Here is a 20362-nt window from a genome sequence, read left to right on the forward strand (position 1 = left end):
ACTGTTCTCAAAAGTGTGGTCTGCTGGCTCCAGGGGCTCCCTAGGTCAAAACCACTTTCATCCTAGCACTAAGATGTGATTTGCCTTTTTCACTGTCTTGACACTTACACTGATGGTATAAAAGCAGTGGTGGGAAAAGCTGCTGGTGCTTTAGCACAAACCAAGACAGAAGCAACCAAAGTGTGTACCAACAGTCTCTGTATTCTTCACTTGTCAAGCATTCTCATCGGAAATAAACAGAGATAAAAGGATATTTCACTTATAAATGTCTTTCATGCAGCACTAAAAATATTCATTTTATTAAATACCAACTCATGAAGTAGAGGTCTCTTTATTAGTCTGTGAGAAATGAGAAGAATGCTTAAAGCATTTTTGATGGATACCAATGTATGACTGTCTCAAGGAGAAGTACTTGTGCAATAGTTTGAGTTGCAAACTCAAACGAGCTAGTTCTAAACTAGCTAGAACACCAACTTCACTTAAAAGAGAGGATAAGAGACAAACTATGGTTATTCAGACTTGAATATTTAAGATATTTTCTCAAAAATAAATGAAATCAGTCCAGCTCTTAAAAGAAAAAAACAGACAGTATTTGTTGTCACTAATAAAATTTAAACTTTCAAACTATAATTAGAACTTTGAAAACTTGTATATACAAGCACAATGAGATTGAAGCTTAAGACCTTTCTAATGGGATGAACAGTGGTTTTAACATGACTGTCTGATACTATGTAATGAAATGTCAATATCTGGGGAGATGTGCATAACTCAGTGAACCATTATGTTTTCAAATGACCAGTGCATAATGTTACAGAATAATGCATGGATAAAATCTATTCAAAGTGCTGATGGATTTTAATTTAAAAGTATGAAAGGTCACTTTAAGGTGTCAGGTTCCACACTATAAAAAATCTTGATGAAATTACCACCTGTCAAGTTACAATGCCAAAGAAGAATACCTACAACTATCTAAAAAAGGTTTATATTAAAATATTCCTCTCCCCTTTTCCTACTATATGAGTGAAGTCAGACTTTATTCATATGCTTTAACCAAGCAACATATGCAAACAGACTGAATGCAGAAGCAGATAATGAGAATCTATCTGATTCCTTTCAAGCCAAATATTAAAGAGATTTGTAAAAATATAAAATAAAGCCACCCTTCTCAAATTTTCCTAGAAAGCAATTCTTTTTCAAAATATGTTATTCATGTTAATATTTAATAGGCTTATTATTTTTAAAAGAATTAACAAATAACTTTAAATTTCTCCACTTTAATTTCTAATACAATAAATGCTGATAAGTATAATTCACATAAACAAAAGCTCACGGGGCACCCTAATTTTTAAGAATGCAAAGAGACCCTGAGACCAAAAGTTGAGAACTGCTCTAGGTCATGCATGGAGATAACTTTTCACATTTGGGCTTTGATCTAACAGAATACTAAGGTCAGGTAGTAAGATACTACTAATTATCAAACATTGCCTTTATAAAATAAATGACATTAAAGAGGTTATTATACAGACTACAGTAAGAAAAAAAGCCAACGTACAAGCCAGAGGAACTCATGTTCTGAGAAAGCACAGTGAAAGTGCTGAAATCTAGAAAAAAAGCCATATATTGTCAAGTCAATATTAAAAAATACTACCTTCTCTTGGCTTACTTCCTTTTCATCTGCTGTTTGTAAGGGAGTAGGGATATCACATACACATTTGTTTTTTCGTCTATTCTTCCGTTTCTGGCGCTTCTTTTCTTGTTTGAGTTCTCTTACTCGTTCCTCTTCTGAAAATTCTTCACAAAGTTGTTCCAATCGACTAATACCCTGTACTTTTTCCACAGTCATCTATTATAAAAACAAAGCTGAGACTGAATATTGGCTCAAACTTCCCTTTACTCTCCAAGGAAATTCTCACTTGTTAATTTTAAATGATATCACACACACAGAAACTGGCATTTCATACTGCAATTTTGTCCAGCAGTCCTCAAAAAGAATTTTAAATTTTAATACCTTAAATGATGACAGTCTTAAAATACCAGGAAATGAATGTACAACTAACTGCTATGGGAAAGGGAGACTTACACATACTCCAGTTTCAATCCAGAAATATTCTAGTTTCAAATTTCAGAATTTTAACAAAGTAAACATTCATCCTATTTCTTCATACAATGAGAACACTATTTAACCTGATTAGTTTCTGAAGACATAAATATACAAAGAGAAAAGGAATGAGAAATCTTTTCGACAAGAACGAACACACATTTCAGACTCCCCAGAACAATGTTTAAAGTCCAAGGATGGACTTTTGAAAAAGTTTATAGACCTCATACCATTCTCAAAAGGGACAGGTGACCAGTTAAACAGTTATGACCATGCCCTAGAATATAACAGAATATTCACTAGCCAAAAATTTATATTCTACAGAGCATAACTGAAAAAAGACATTACTAAATCACAAGCACAAAACCCAATACCAGCATTATGAAGAGCCTTCAGTGTGCTTCTAAAAAGTAGCTTTCATATCATGGCATTCAGACAGCATTTACTTCATACTATTGGAAAGAAGCAGGCAAACTGGGACTCATTAAATGTTTCTAATTTTTATGCTTATTTTTGGGCTGCTTTTACCTTGTCAATAGTTATGTTTCATAGCAGCTTCTCATTAAATAATCATTAATTTCAGTTCTCTACTCTGAAAATGTCTAAAAATCAAGGCTGGCAGTGTGACAGGTTTAAAAAACAAAGAAAAATCCACAAACTTTGACCAGTGGATCACAGTTCTCTAAAGCAAGATGAGAGCAGTGATGAACGTTAAGATTCAGTCCACAGTTCACGACTTCCATGGTGGTCCAGTGGATAAGGATCTGCCTGCTAATGCAGTGGACAAGGGTTTGATCCCTGGTCTGGGAAGATTCCAAACGCGGCGAGGCAGATAAGCCCATGCAGCACAACTACTGAGCCCGCGCTCTAGAGACCCAGGGACCCAACTACTGACCCTGCAGGCTGCAACTCCTGAAGCTCTAGAGACCCAGAGACCCAGCTACTGACCCTGCAGGCTGCAACTCCTGAAGCTCTAGAGACCCAGAGTCCCAACTACTGACCCTGCAGGCTGCAACTCCTGAAGCCCGTGTGCTGGAGCCTGTGCTGTGCGATGAGAAGCCATCACAGTGAGAAAGCCACACACGATCAGCCCCGCTCTCCATAACTGGAGAGAAAAGCCCATGTGTAGCAAGGAGACCCGGTACAATCAACAAAAACGGAATTTTTTTAAAAAAAAGATTCCATCTAATAACTAAGCAGTCCAGACCCTGAAGCAGTCCACTGTTCTTACCTCAAAACTCTTGCGTAAAGCATCAACACCAAGATAGAAAAGCATCTGCCATGTCTGCTCTTCTGCCCGTAGCTTTTGCCAGATTCGATGCAGTCTTTCATAAAGATGAATTCCCAAGCAGGTCAGAACTTCTTCTTGAGCTATATCTATTGTCTTAGCATGCCTTTCTCTTCTCCTATAAAGGAGAATAAATCACACATGTTTCCTGCAACTCTCAAGCTGAAACAGTAAGAGATCGATAACACCTCTCTGCAGGTTCAGGTTTTAAACATAATCTGCATATCTAGTAAACAAACTAATATCAAGACGTTTATACATTCAAACATATATATAAATACACAAGCACACATGTATATTACCAATGCAAAATACACATGCAGGTAGAACTTAGTTCTAATATTGCTAAAGAGAAGGTAATTCAGGAACTGGCCTTAAAGAGATGTTTTTGGGGACACAAAGAGGTCACATATTTAAGTGTCCAGCTCATGGCAGGCATGACAGTTCACCTTACAATGATAACAAACACCTACTTGGTTTTTGTTCTTTTTGATGGGGGACGGAGAAAGACAACGCCAAAGTGATTCAATCCTGGGCAAAAGCCCTCTAGGCTAGTCTTTACTAGAAATGATAACAAACTTCAGTGATAGAAGTGGTGTTTGTATTCTAAATGCCTAGCAAAAAATACGCACTCAAATGACAACTAATACACAAAAGGGAGGGGGGAGTGGGTTTGATGTATTCTGGGAACAATTTTTCCTGACTTTTACAACAAAGCCAGAGATAAAATTTTAGGTTCCTCTGTAATTTAATAATAACATCCACAGTTCATGAATTACATTCAGTAAAGTATTTCTTAAACCCCTGTTGCAAAGATCTCATTTCCTATGCAAAAACCAACATTATAAACAAAATTTAAACATGGAAATGCATGGATGGAGGGGAGGAAAAAAATCTCTGCTAATCATTTTCAAGTGAAAATGATAAGCTATAGTAATGAAAGCCAAAAAAAGCCTTCCTACTTCAAGCAACAACGAGCAGACAGTGGATCAATACTTTCTCCCTTTTTTTACTCAACTAAATGCATATTTTAAAGAAAGCAAAATCTGTACAGGCACACTTTAATTTACACACATATGTACTGAGGCAGAAGGATAAAATGAAGCAAAGCGCTAGATAGCCCATTCTAGCAAATTACATACTCATACCCTCCTGCGAACTCTGGCTCAGCACGACCCAGAAGATGTGCAATGAAGTCCGTCTCACAGCAAACGTGAATGTGTCGCTCATGTGGACAGCACCGCAAGCCTTCATAAAGCGCAGCACAGTAGCCCTTCTCTTTGCTGCAATCAAGCTCACCAATAAGGATATTATAGGCTCGCAGGACTTTATTTTTGCAATCAGTACAAAACCTGTTAAAAAGAAAAATTTCAAAATTAACAACTGGCGGTGTAATTATTTCATGAGGTATTTAATAGTGTACTAGACAATGACACTCCCCTCCTATACAGAGCATTAAAAAAAGCCTCCACACACTGAAGTCATACACATATAAAGTAAATACACATTTAGGGATTACACAGCTATAGCTAGTTCTACACTTGCAAATGATTATTAAACTAGAGAAACACATGGGCCTAAAAGAATGAAGCAGATAAATACCTGTTAGTTCATAAAACACATGCCCAGAAGATATCAGTTACCAAGGACTACATATCTTCGCGAGCTATCTGTGCAGGTCAGACATAAAACAACAGAGGCTACCAACCAATGGCTCTAGGATCCCTCTCCTTTCAGCCTCTGAAAATAGTTGGTATCTTCAACCAGTAAACCTTGATTCAAATGTTTACATTTTAATAAATACATCACTAGCTAAGTATTCTTGGAGCAGGCAATGGCAACCCACTCCAGTACTCTTGCATGGAAAATTCCATGGATGGAGGAGCCTGGCGGGCTGCAGTCCATGAGGTCGCTAAAAGTCGGACACGACTGAGCGACGTCACTTTCACTTTTCACTTTCATGCATTGGAGAAGGAAATGGCAACCCACTCCAGTATTCTTGCCTGGAGAATCCCAGGGACAGGGAAGCCTGGTGGGCTGCCACCTATGGGGTCGCACAGAGTCGGACACGACTGAAGCGACTTAGCAGCAGCAGCTAAGTATTAATATGTAGGGTGGGGAAGGCAAGAAGAATGGGAAAGTGGTACATGTATTTTTAGTTTACTGGTTAACTTCCAAAATGTCAAATTCTTCCCTCCACCAAAAAAAAAAAAAAAGTATGTTTCTCAACACACACATAAATAATATATACAACATATATGTAGAAATGTGGTTTCAACCTAAGTGTACATAATGTGATAAAAGTGCAGAAGAGCATGTGAAGTAGGAGGACGACATTTCCTTCTAGAAACCAAACATCATTCAATCAGAAAAGAAAAAATAGAGTCTGGTCTTTCTATTTTTGAATTCCTAAAATAAGGAAAAATTCGGTCAGGTGAAAAAGCCAGGCTCACAATATTAGTAATTGACTCTCTGAGAAGGTGAGCTGTGATGGAATGAGGAAATTTTGCTTTCTGTGATTTAAACTCATTTATCCAGGTGAGCTTATCTACTCCCAGAGCGATTCCCGTCAACATGTCAACTCCACAGCTCCGCACAAGGAAGGCCAAACCCATGCTGAAAAATGCGGGACAACACCTATGTCCAAAACCAAGGGCAACATGGTTCCCTTCCTATGTTCTCTTCCATAGGTGTTAAGAAATCACCATTCACAGTCACCCAGGATGAAACTTCAGTTAATTCCAACTCCTGCTTTTAGGGGTGGAGCCAATTGGTATCAATTCTTTCTTACACTGAGGAAGGTTACTTCTTCTTGACTCCCTCTGCCCTGTTTTAAATTGCCTAGTCAATCAAAAAAAAAAAAGCTTCCTAATAGGTGTCCCTGCTTCCACTCTTACTAGAGCTAATGAATCTCTCATACCAAAATAAATTTTTAAAACATCTCATTACCTCATGCTCAGCTTAAAAACCTCCCCACCATCTACAAATAAAGTTCAAACTCGTTAAGGCCTCTGGTGCGTCCTTCTCTTATCCAACCTACTATTTCCAGACTTTTCCCCAAGACTCACCTGTCCCTTCATGGTCCCTCTACACTACCCTGCCCCCATACACACACAATATATATGTACAAATGGACTACTTTCGTTTTTCTGTAACTGAAGTATAGCTGATGTACAATGTTGTGTTAGTTTCTGGTGTATACCAGTGATTCAGATACACACACAGACACACACACAGGTTCTTTTCCATAGTCTTTTCCATAACGGTTTGTTACAGAATGCTGAATATAGTTCCTGTGCTATATATACAGTAGGATCTTGTTGTTTATCTATTTTATACACAGCAGTGTGTGTACCTGCTAATCCCAAACTCCTAATTCATCCCTCCCCTATTTCTTCCCCCTCTGGTAACCACAAGTTTGTTTTCTATGTCTGTGAGTCCGTTTCTGTTTTGTAAGTAAGTTGATTTGTATCATATTTTAGATTCCACATGTAAGTGATATCATATGGAATTTGCCTTTGTGATTTACTTCACTTAATATGATAATCTCTGGGGTTTCCCAGGTGGCTCTGTGGTGAAGAATCCACCTGCTAAATGGAGGAGACACAAGATGTGCAGGTTTGATCCCCGGGTCGGGAAGATCCCGTGGAGGAGGAAAATGGTAACCCACTTCGGTATTTTTGCCTAGAAAATTCCACGGACAGAGGAGCCTGGCAGGCTACAGTCCAGGGAGCCACAGAGAGTCAGACACAACTGAGCAACCAAGCACACAGTACGGTCATCTCCAGGCTTCAGGTCCGTCCACGCTGCTGCAAGCGGCATGGTGTCACTCTTCTTCCTGGCTGAGTAGTATTCCACTGTGTACGTGCATGGGCACACACACCATCTTAATCCATTCATCTGTCAACAAACATTTCAGTTGCTTCTATGTACAATGGACTACTTTGTACGCAGCTGAGGCATCCCTACTACAAAGTCTTTTTTTCCTTCTGCCTCCTCCCCACTCTCCCCCACATCCTTCTCCATTTGCCTAAATCATACCCATTCTTAAAAAAGCCTCTTGCAATTCCCATAACTAGAATTCAACCTTCCTGTATTCCTATTATCTCTGACTTACACTTATCATTATAGCATTTACCCTTACAATGTCATGCAATTATTTTGTTATACACATCTTTTTGACCCAATAGCAGATAACTCTGTTTCTTGAAATGAATATTTGTTAAAACAGAAGCTCTAAGCCCACTTTGTAAACAGAAGCAATCATGTTGGCAAGTAAAGTTAAATCACTATTTCACTAATGGTTAAAAAACAGACACAGGAATATACAAAAATTAACTCAAAATGTGTTAAAGACCTAAATATTAAGACCTGAAACTGTAAAACTTTGATAGGAGAGCATGTAACAGTGGACTAGGTGATGACTTCTTGCATATGGAATCAAAAGCACAAGGAACAAAAGAAAAAATAGACAAATAAGACTACATCAAACTTAAGAACTTCTGTGCAGTAAACAATAGAGTGAAGGACAACCTATGGAACAGAGAAAGTATTTACAAACCATACACTGGATACAGGGTTAATGTCCACAATAAAGAACTCTCACAACTCAGTAACAGACAAAAAAAGAATATTATTAAAAAATGGACAAAGGACACGAATAGACACTCAAAGAAGACAGGCTAGTAAGTACATGATAAAATGCTCAACATCACTAATCATCAGGGAAATGCTAATCAAAACCACACAAAATCACCTCAAGCCCACTGTATGACCACTAATAAAAATTAGAAAAGAGAGATTTCCCTGGTGGCTCAGCAGCTAAGACTCTGCACTCCCAATGCAGGGGGGCCCAGGTTCAATCCCTGGTTTGGGAACTAGATTTCACATGCCACAACTAAGAGTTCACAGGCTCCAACTAAAGATCCCTAATGCTGCAAAGAAGACTGAAGATCCAAAAAAAAAAAAAAAGACTGAAGATCCCAAGTGCATCAACTAAGACCTGGCACAACCAAATATATATATATATTTTAAATTAGAAAATAACAAGTGTTGGCAAGGATCTGGAGAAATTGGAACCCTTCCTTGCACTGTTGACAAGATTATAAAGTGGCTGCCAGCATGGCAAATAGTATAGCATTTCCTTAAAAAATTAAGAATAGAATTGTCATATAATCCAGCAATCCCAGTTCTGGGAACGTATACAAAAGAATTAAAAACGGGATCTCAAAGAGTTTTTGACACACACCCATGTTCACTACAGCATTATTCACAAAAGTCAAGACGTAGTAACAACCTAAATGTCCACTGATAGATGGACACAGTGTATACATACAATGGGACATTATTCATCCTTAAAAAGAGATAATTCTGTCGTATGTTAAAACATGGATAAACTTTGCGGACATTATGCTAAGTGAAATAAACTAAACACAAAAGACAAACATGGCATGATTCCACCTCTGTGAGTTATATAAAGTAACTGAACTAAAACAGAAAACAGAACGGTGTCTGGCAGGAGGTGCACGGAGGGGTACATGAGGAGTTTTTATTCAATGAGTGGGTTTAGCTTCAGCTATGAAGATGAAAAAATTCTAGAGATCCGGTGCATAACAGCTAGTAAATAGTTAACAGTACTGTACTATACACTTAAAAACTGTTAAGAGGGTAAACGCACGTTATGTATTTTTTATCACAATTTTTAAAAAGTCTTCCCCTTGGTGGGAGAAATGGTCTTAGATACAGAAATAAAAACACTTCCATATTTTGAGGCTATAAATGGTAAGTCTACATTTTTGAGTAAATAAATGGTTAAATATCATACAGTACCAATAATAAAACTTGAAATATTTTCCCTATATCTTACTGCTTTAAATCCTCAGTTTAATATGTTTGACTGTACATGATCGTTAAGTAGCATAAACATAAGCAAACAGTCATTTAAAATTTTATACGGAAGCTGTAAGAATGAAAGTGACTTTCCCTGCTTTCTAAAGTAACCTTGTACACAAATTTTAAAAAAAGAGTTTCTTAAGACAGAGGTTTCAGAGTTTCTAACACCTAATTTCTAATAATGCACTATTATAATACTTAACTGGCTAAATAGTGTGATAAAATCTTTATTATACACTGCTCAGAAAAATCTATTAAATAAAGTAGATGTGCCAAGAAGGTCCACTATTTAGACCTTTAGAAATCATTTTCAACTGACTGTATCTCAAAAACACAAACTGTACTTAAAACAAGAACTAGGTACACAGGAGTAACAAGGACTTGCAAATCTGGCATACAAATATTCACTGGTGTGCTTACTACGTACCAGATACTGTTCTAAGTAAGTCTTATTATGTATCATCAATCCTAACAAATTTAATCTTATAATAAGTTCTATAGGACTACTACTATTATTTTGTCTTAAAAAAGAAAAACACGGAAGCACAGAAAAGTAACCTGTACAAAGTTATACAGGAGAAGGAAATGGCAACCCACTGTAGTACTCTTGCCTAGAAAATTCCATGGACAGAGGAGCCTGCCAGACTACAGTCCAAGGGGTCGCAAAGAGTCAGACATGACTGATCAACTTCACAAAGTTATAATCAGTAGAACCCAGATTCACTGCCATCTTCCTTAACTGCTTCTAATCGTACTTCTTCCCCCTCATCCTTAATATATTTATAAAACGGACTCCACGTTTCCTATAAAATACTGCCCCCCAAACACAGGAAATATCTACAACGTTAGCTCTAATAACTAGTAATTTATCACCCAAAAAAGCTCTTTTGGATGGACCAATTCATACTGAATATAAGGATCAATTCATATTGAAAAAGAAAGGTATCTATGACGGACCTATACATTTGTATGTTTTACATTTACAAAGTCCCCTTCCCAAACTCCAAATAACTGACATTCTCTATTCTTTTGGGTACAATCAACCAAAAAGACAAAAAACAAGAAAGCTTGTAATTGAAAAAAGAAAAAAACTTAATAAACTTAGTATGCAGATTAAGTCATTAGCTCACTGCCATATGAACACCAACCTTGATAATGCCAATTTTCATAACTTATGTGTTTTCTAGAAGTGTCCCCAAAGTAACTGTGTATATCTGTCCCAAAGTCAAAGAACACATAACCACAAACCCAACATGTGACAAATTTTTATTAAAACAGTACAACTCCCCCCAAGAACACCACCTCTAGATGGCTCCTTTACCAGTGTCCTTTCCTACTGCACTTTCCCTCCCTACAAATTTGCAAATGTTAATGACACTTAGAAAATTATTTGTAAAGTAGTATTCTAAAAAGAAAAATCTGAAGTTACTTTTATTTATTTATTTTCTTTGAAGTTACTTTTATAGTACATGAAGCATATCAATTCTATTTTTAGCTCTTGACAAAGAAAAAATAATTGAAAATATTACTAACTAAAAGCTGCTATTTTAACTTTAATTTTGAAAATAACATCATGAAACACTTCTATCAAAAACAAGGAATATGAGAATTTCCACAGTGATTAAGTACACCTTATTCAATTCACAGTTAGTCTGTGCTCCCTGAAAGGCTGGCCTGGGACCAAGAGGTAAAGCACAAAAAGGCCACCACTGAGCATCACGCCACAAAGGAACTTCCTGCCCTAACACCAAGCTCTGCCTGGGTCAGGTATTAACGGGAAGGCCAGAGTACTCTTACAGGAAGAAGGTGACTGACACCTAAAGCATCTTCCCACTACATCATGATGACCTTTGAACTTACCTGTGTTTTCGCAGATATGTTTCTAGTGTTTCTAAAAGACAACTAGAGTCAATTAAAACTACTTCATCCCTGCATTCTTGGGACATTAGTTCCCATACGTCCATCCAACAACCCCTGCAGAAAGAAACAAATCTTAGTGAGATGGAGGAATACATAACGGAAAAACATTTTAAAAAGCTGAGTAAAGGGTGCTTGATTTTACCTGGCTGTTCCCTGGAAAGGTCCATAATGGAAAATGATCCTACACTTGCTGTCCTTCCTGTGGTCTTCACTACTCCTCTTATCTGTACTTAACTTCTCTGAACTGACACTGCTACTGCTCCCTTCACTGTAGTACAGTACAGTACAAAGCTTAGTGACACTGAGATGATCTGAAGGAATAATCTCTACAGTCTAAATTAAGATCATGAACTCTTTAACACATTAAGATATATTAGTAGGGTAAGTTTGCAAATTTGTATATAATTACGTATTTACTTTAACCGTATTAAAATGTTATTTATACAGGAGCTCATATCTTTACACAAAAACGTGTGCTCAACTATTACGTTTACTTGATAATAATTTAACATTTACATTTATCAAGACAGTAACTGGTTAATATAGTAAGCATTTTATGAGGAAATCTACTTGGAATGTTAAAGTCAAAACAGCTGAAAAAATTATAAAATATTTTCACTTCTATACATGGATCAACCTACCACAAATTGAAAATTCTAACAAGTGTTGATCTACTTAATGTGATTTTATAGCTAGCCCATGGCAACAAAATTCTTATCTACCTTCACATTTACAAGTAGCTGGGAAAGTCACAGATTAATCTAATTATAGTAAATAAAATTTTACATTTTTTAATAAAGATAGCATACTAAGATGAACACTTTACACAGCCTACATTAGTAGTACTACACAAGTAATTTTTAAAAAAACTTACTAAAAACTTCCCAGACTCTCCCTCCCCCACAGGTTTCAATGTGGCGCTGGTCACGCATTTTGCTTTGTTGCAGATGTGCATTCCAAGAGAAATGTGTTTCTATTTTCCATTCAGTGATAGTCTTCTTGACTTTTCATGATTCTGAATAACTGGCTCCTGCCTGTTCTTCTGCAGGTCTCACTAGTCCTAGAAATTCATTACCTGGGATGCTTGAGATGGAAACACTTCTGAATCTTTACTTAACCTACTCTTTATAGCTAAATAGCTATTTCTCAACCCCCTGCCCACCATATAAGGTCAGACATACAATTCAGATCCCTAGTCCCATCTCACAAGGGCTTAAGAAAGGGCAAACAGTCCTTGTTTTTGAAGCAAACACCTCAACTCCTGCTCTGCCTTGCATGTTACATCCTTCTACTCTTATCTTCCAAATTCCCAATTTTCTAATTATGCTTGAGTGATCCACATAACTCTCAAATTCTCAGTATTGATGAAAAGGGCTGGGGAATGACTATTCTACCATCAGAACATGAAAGCATTATTCTAAAATGATTTGAAAATTCTATAACTCAAATCAAAATTTCATCCGTAATCTCTCCAAACCAAATGTCTTTATACCACTTCTTCCTGTCAAGATCAAGCTTTCTTTCGAAAAAGGAAGTCTTTTCACTTCTTTGTTCTACTTCCATACTTTCCACTGACAGCTTAATCCATTAAAACCCTGCAATGCATGCATTTTCCTACACATTCTGATCTGGATTCTGATCCATTCAACCACAGATCTGCTCATCAAGATCACCAAATATCTATATCCAATGTTGCTATATCCAATGGACTCTGAGGTCCCTGAAAACTCAGCAACCTTCAAAACAGCTGTCCAAGTCCCTGCCCCCCAAAACACACTTTTCCCGTGGTCTCCTGCCTCTCCAGCCACCCTCTCAGGTTTCTTTAGACTTACTCTTTCCTACCATTAAACTGAAGTCCTCAGCATCCCTTTCTGTTACCCTACTGTTCCTACAGGTGATCTCATACAGCTGACCTCTGAACAACACGAGGCTGAATTGCGCAGTCAACTTACACATGGATTTTTTTCAATAGTAAATACCACAGCACTACACAGTCTGCAGTTACTGAATATGAGGGCACGAAGGAACCATGTATAATATATGAAGTTGCCAACTAGGAGCTACACTCAAATTTTCCATTGTGTGGAGGGTCTGTGCTCCTAATCCCTGTGCTGTTCAAGAGTCAGCGGTACATCCCTCATCAGCTACAGGCCTACAACCTGGGCCTCGACCTTTCTTTCAGACCACACGTTTACTCCCAGACAGTAACCTGGGTTTGCTTGCATGAATATGAGAATACTCTAAGAAAGACTGAACTGGATTGTTACTATTGGTTAGGCTAAAACCTAGTTAACTGTATTATACCTTCCCCTGAAGAAAATGAAAGGGGGGAACAACAGTGGAAAAATACAAAAAGTCATAGTAGCACAGAATGGCGGTGACCAACGTGGAGGAGGAGCAGTCTTGGCTAAGCAGACTATACTCTCTGACCAGCTATCCACGTGGCATGGGAATAACTGAAACTACCTTAGGAGGTGTTGCTTAAGATCAACTAACTCCACTCACACTGACTACATAATTCGGCAAACAACCTTCCAAAATATTTGGCTTCCTATGTTGGTGGGGCTAGAGCTGAAGTTGGATGTGAAGCCTGCGGAGGTTTGTTTTTTATTTCTAAGCTGAAACAGGCAGACACAGCTATGTGTCAATTTAATCAAAGTAGATAATTGATGAAGCAAAGTCAAGGAGAACAAGAGAGCAGTGGAATCTAGAGCAAAAGTGGAAGGACTGGTCTTTGTAGGAAGGTAGCAATGAGCACAGATGTTTACGATGTGGGGTAGCTTTTTATTTTTTTTTTGGTGGGGTAGCTCTTGCTTTTCAGCTCCTCAGTGACAAACATTCATAATCAAGAAACAGAAGGCAGCCTTTGTATTGTATCATACTACTCTGGTTTTAGTCAACAGGCTATTCGGATAAAGGTTTCATTTAGTCTAATGAAAATCAGACTAAATTCTGCACTCGGAGAGTCAGGAATTCTTTAAAGATACTGGTAAATCAGGTATGTGAAATAATTATCCTTAGGTAACCATCTGAGGTTTACTGCACTTAGAGTTCTCACATTTAGAAATCATATGTGTGATTCTTAAGTAAATCTTGATTCTAACAAATCAATGTAAGAAGACACTTTCAGAGAGAGTTGGTGAAACATGAATATGAACTGGGTATTAGATTATTGTAGTTAAGCTTTTGTTAGGTGTTATAATGGCACTGTCATGAAAGAACATGTCACTGTATTAGAGATGAATGTAGTAGTAAAATAACATGATGTCTGGGACTTGCTTTAAAGTACTTCAGCAAAGGAAAAGGTGAATGAATGAAATAAACGTGGCAAATCCTGGTAACAATGGAGTCTGGGTAACAGGGTCCTTGTATAATTTCTCTACTTTTGTATGTGTTTGACAGTCTTCACGATGGAAGTTTTAAAAAGTTTTTGTTTCTAACTATGGGGGGAAAAAGAGATTATTAACATACCACCACCTCGTCATCCAGATCTTTTTACCAGGGAGGAAAATGTCAACAATACTAACGAGATGTTCAAAAAACTAACTTCTAAAATTAATTCAGTAGCACAGTTTTACATCATCCCATTCTCCCCAAAAGTTACTTCTTAGAAACTCCCTTCAAATTCCATGACTTCTCCTTACCACCCACCCCCAACCCCAAGCAATTTTGAAGGGGAAACTTGACTGAGCTGGAAGAAGGGGGCAGCCTTGGGCACTGTAGCACCTAACCAAGAAGAAAACTGCAAATTAGTTACATAAATTCACATTGCTTTAACTAACTCAAGGGTTTTTTTGTAAATCCTTGATAAATTATTAGGGAGACCTAAAGACAAGAAAAACAAAAAAAATAATTTATACATTATAACTGTTGCATAGGTTAAAAAATGATACCACTACTTTGAAAAAATTAATATTAGCTACATAAATTTACACAAAGATCTCAACCTCCCTTCTCTGAAACATATTTAATACAAGGGAAAAAAATTTTTAGAAGTCAAACTTATACTGAGACCCTATATAAACCCAATGCAAAAAGAACTAGGAGACATATTTATTTTGACCAATTATATGGTGTTCTATTTTACAGTGTAAACAATTAATGAAATAAAACTAGCATTGTTTCTTCTCTTTTTACCAAACAGGACCAACATTTATAATCTTAACACTAACAAAGTATCTTGATAATCAATTCTACTTACCCCAAAGGTTTTGGTTTGTGCGTATCTAAGGAGTGCAACTGACATCTCTTGTTCTTTTTACTTTTTGGAATAGCATCTATCATGTCATTTAGTTTGGACCTAATAAGTAAATAAGTAATAAAAAATAAATAAACCATTAAAGGTCTGATTAACATTTTTTTTCTTTAGAATTTTCAAAATCTTTATGCCCTTTAGTGAGAAGTATATTTAAAGTATTACAGACATATCACTTTGAAAAATTCTCATCAAATGAACTCTAACCCAAGAGTCTATACACTTTTATTCCTACTCCATTCCCAGACTATCAGAATGTTGAAGGAGGCCTGCTCTATTCAACATACTCTTTCCCTTAGTCTGCATCCATCTCATTCATCCCTACATCTGCATTGTATCTGGTGTGCCTGGCACGCCAATATTTTATGACTTATTGCTACCTGACACTCAGTCATACTCCCCTATCCAAACAATAGATATCTAAACCCACACTACCCTTGTGAATTCCCTGGAGGTCCAGTGGTTAGGACTCTGAGCTCTCACTACCAAGAGCCCAGGTTCAATCCCTGTTCAGGGATCTAAAATCCCACAAGCTGTGCAGTATGGCCAAAAAAAAAAAAAAAAGAGGGGGGCGGAGGTTAACTAAAAATAAAATAAACAGGGGATTCCCTGGTGGCTCAATGGTAAAGAATCTGAGTGCCAATGCAGGAGACATGGGTTCAATCCCTGTTCTGCTAAGATCCAACATGCCATGCAGCAACTAAGCCCATGAGCCACAACTATTAAGCTAGTGCTCCAGAGCCCGGGAGCTGCAACTATGAAAGCCCACAAGCCCCAGAGCCCGTGCTCCACAAGAGAAACCACTGCAATGAGAAGCCTGTGCACCACAACTAGAGAACAGCCCCACTTTCTGCAACTAGAGTAAAGCTCGAGTAGTAACGAAGACCCAGCACAGCCAAAATAAAAATAATTGTTAAAAGTCCTAACTCGTTTATCTAGTAAGTTTTAAAAAATAAAATAAACATACATTATCCTTGACAAAGAGCCTTCAACAGAAATTTTATGCAAATATAGAAATATATAATTAATGCTAAACATCCAAACCCTGAATCCAACCAATAAGCAAAGCTTGTCAACTCTTCAATATACCCAGAATTAGATCATTTCTCATCACCTCCACTGTTATGACCCTTGTCCAACTCGCCTCTCTAGCTTAGTCAATTGCAACAGTTGACCTCCCAAACGGTCGCCATGCATTTACCCTTTGCCTTTACATTCTACGTTTCACTTAGCAGCTGATCTTTTCAAGACAAAAATCATGTTGTTCTATCTCTATTCAGAAATCCTTCAAAGCTTCTTTTCTCAGGCAGAATAAAAATCCATAATCTCTACCACCACCATCAGACAGCTTCTCTTTTCCTATTTACACCACTTACCCTTTAGTGAGCACATTTCACCTCATAGGTGGGTGTGTGTGCGTGTGTGTGTGTGTGTGTGTGTGTGTATATGCACATGCTGATGACACATTTATATATATCCCTTGACCAGAACTCTCTGAACTCTACTTGCACTCCCAATTGCTACCTCAAATTAACATGCCCAAAAGTCAGCTCTGCGAAACTGCTCTTCCTAGGACTTCCAAGGTGGTCTAGTGATTAAGAATCTCCCTTTCAGTTCAGGGCACTCAGGTTCCATCCCTGGTTGGGGAACTAAAATCCCACATGCCTCAGGGCAACTTAGCCCAGGCATTGCAACTACTGGATCCAGCCATGTCTCATTATCTCTGTGGCCACTATACTGGTCACCATTCTTTCTTGCATGGATTATTGAACAACCTGTTTCTCTGCCTTCCATTTACTCGTAACACAGAGGTAAAAGGAAGCATAACTCCAAGGTAGACCATGTACGCCTCTGCTCAAAACCTTCCCAAATCTTCCCGTCTCAAGAGTTAAGATAAAAGACCTCAGCATAGCACCACGTAATTAGGCCTCTCAGTGCTCCTCTGACCTCATCTTTTATTACTGTTCCTTTCATTCATCTGCCTCCAGTTACAATGGCTTCCTTGCTGTTCCTCAAACACGCTGGGGAAACTCCAACCTCTGAACCTTTAACCTACTGCCCTTTCTCTGTCTTTACCCAAATATCTACATGGCTCACTCCCTCACTTTATTCTAGCCTATATGCAATGTCATTTTATTAGAGAGGCCTTCCGTGACCACTTTCCACGTGAATTCTACCTACTCATTCTCTATCTCCCTTACTAGTTTGTCTTTGTAACAACATTCTTGACAAAGTATGTATTTGCTTACTGCCTGTCTCTCCCTTAAGAAAACAAACTTTACAGTCAGTCACTGGCACACAGAAGTTACTCGTGTTAAATCTGTACTCAAGCTTTGCCCCAATCAAATTTAGAAATAAGCTACCACTCTCACTGAGTTTAAAAATAAAGCAAACCCATTGTTTCCTAGTTGATTATACTCACCCATGTACGTAAAATAATGTATAAAGCTTCTTTGCATCAGTCATGCAGCTTCGAGTTACAGACAGGACTCCCTTGGGCCCCACCGTCAGGGGCTCAAGGGCAGGATTTCCAGACTCCACCAGCTGGGAAAAGAGGCGTTCCACACTGCGACGACAACCCACACATGGCACAAGCTGAGAAAGTGCACTCAAGACTTCACGTGATGTCACCACCATGGCAATACTTAGATCTTGTTGCTTAAGCATACTATGTCGCTGAGAAAAAAGAGAAAGAAAAATAAAGAAGAGTTCATAAGGAAGACATAACATGACTTTCACTATTCTGATTCCTTATCCTTGTGCAGTAAGTACAACCTGGGCAGGGCCTGCCATCTACCTGCAACTGAGTCAGAAAGGCAAGACGCGCTGGCCTTATCCATGCTGCACTGAGTTTACTCCACAGCCCTCACACTGCCCTCCATGAGCCCAGTTTCAGAATCTCAAGCATAAAAAACTCTGCTTACAGACTCCCCGGTGGTCCAGCAGCTAAGACCCTGAGCTCCCCAGTGCAGGGGCCATGGGTTCACCCCTGAGTTGGGGAACTAAGATCCTGCATGCTGTACAGCACAGCTAAAACAAATGCACGCTGCTTGGGATGCCAGGGCTGTGCAGTAGGTGACCAGCACAGCCAAAGAAACCCTGCACCTGGAAATCTAGTGCTTGTTCCATGTGGGTGTTCAGCGTAGTACTCTCACTTAAAACAAGAAACTTTAAAAGAAAAAAGAATAAAAACAATACAGCTTTACTATGTCTCCTTCTCAAACTTTAACAACACACTATGTTTAGCTGCATGAGTCAAGTTAGGATGGTGATCATGTAGGGCAGCAATCCTCAACCTGGAGGCGTGAGCAGGTGTGTTATGGATCAGTGGGAGAGAACAAGGCCCACCTCATCTATGGAGGAGCCTGCAGTGAGTGAGTAAAATGCTAGTGCATATGAATGTAGGGAAATGGGCAAAAACTCCAGGAAATAACTTCTACTTGGCTGGAGCTATAGTTACACTGCAAGTAATGTAGTATAGTTCACCAATAATCCAGTTTACCAAACATAAATAAATAAATAAATAAAGGTGAGAAAGTTAACTCCCAAGAAGGATATTATCATATTTACCATTAACCTTTAATTAAGTTTTCTCCAAAAGCTGAAACAATTTAGAAATAAAGTAACCATTTATCTTCCTTTATACTGATCATATATAGTATATTTACAAAGTATCACACTGTTTAAAATTTAAATAGGACTGGGAGTTTGGGATTAGTAGCAGCAAACCATTACTTTTTTTTAAGTCTTTACTGAATTTGTTACAATATTGTTTCAGTTGTTTACATTCTGGTTTTTTGGCCATGAGGCATGCCAGATCTCAGCTCCTCATCAGAGACAGATCTCATACCACACCCTCTGCATTAGAAAGTAAAGTCTTAACCACTGGACAACCAGGGAAGTCCTGCAAACTATTACATTTAAAATGCATAAACAACAAGGTACTACTGTACAGTACAGGGAACTATAACCAATCTCCTGGGATAAACCATACAGAAAAAGAATATAAAGAATATATACATGTGTATAACTAGTCACTCTGCTGTAGAGCAAAAATTAGCATGACATTGTGTATCAACTATATTTCCATAAAAAATAAAATAAAATTTAAAAAAGAATTAAATAAAAATCAGAAAATTCACAATACAAAGTTTTTTTTTTAAGAGAACAAAACAATTACAGAAGATAACAAAGTTCTCAATGAAAAGTTGTCTGTCTTATCTTTTAAAAACAGGGAAATTAAATTTAAACTAAATTTAAAATTAAACTAGTGAAACTAAAAAAAAAAATTAAATAAAATTAAACTAGTGAAACTAAAGCCTTACAGACATGTAAAATGGTAACACACCACCACCAAATCTTTCATATCACAGGGATGTACATATAACTGGAGCAGCAGTAAAAGAAAGCAACCTCACTGAATCTTAAGACCTACAGAGCCCTAGGTAAAATAAAATTACTACTTACATCTATGACTCCTTAAAACACACATACATATGTGCATGTGCTCATGCACACACACACCATTTAAAACATTAATTTTGTTTTCATTTATTTTTATTTATTTGGCTGCATAGAATCTTAGTTGTTCCATGTGGGATCTAGTTCCCTGACCAGGGATCAAACCCAGCCCCCCTATATCAGGAGTGCAGAGTCTTAGCCACTGGACCACCAGGGAATTCCCAAAACATTAATTTTAAAAACTTACCTGAATGAACTGCTTCAGTTGTGCACCATTATTTTGATGCCCATCAAGATTTAACACATTGTCAGGAAACTCCATCACCATCTTAATATGTAAAAGAATACAAATCAGTTATTTTACCTTCTTTGAACACATTGATACAGACTATTTTATAATATCCTAGGACAGAAATAGACTCCCCTAAAGCCAGATTTGCTCCCTCCC

General features: G+C 37.8%; 1 protein-coding gene across 6 annotated transcripts in view; it reads right to left on the reverse strand.

Moving 5' to 3' along the window:
* GGNBP2 (gametogenetin binding protein 2) overlaps nt 1-20362 on the reverse strand; it is a 32880-nt gene that overhangs the window by 3968 nt on the left and 8550 nt on the right. For 2 of the 6 annotated variants that reach the window (XM_043481922.1, XM_043481930.1), the window contains 7 exons: nt 20162-20242; nt 17876-18129; nt 15400-15498; nt 11139-11252; nt 4529-4738; nt 3330-3504; nt 1649-1843 (listed from right to left, as the gene is read on the reverse strand). In XM_043481922.1, coding sequence (XP_043337857.1) covers nt 1649-1843; nt 3330-3504; nt 4529-4738; nt 11139-11252; nt 15400-15498; nt 17876-18129; nt 20162-20242 — 1128 coding nt within the window. Of the gene's footprint in view, nt 1-1648; nt 1844-3329; nt 3505-4528; nt 4739-11138; nt 11253-11340; nt 11467-15399; nt 15499-17875; nt 18130-20161; nt 20243-20362 lie in introns of all 6 variants that reach the window. The other 4 variants (XM_043481906.1, XM_043481913.1, XM_043481897.1 and 1 more) reach the window with 4 other exon arrangements.

This window comes from Cervus canadensis, chromosome 1, assembly GCF_019320065.1.
Source record: "Cervus canadensis isolate Bull #8, Minnesota chromosome 1, ASM1932006v1, whole genome shotgun sequence".
Lineage (NCBI taxonomy): Eukaryota > Metazoa > Chordata > Mammalia > Artiodactyla > Cervidae > Cervus > Cervus canadensis.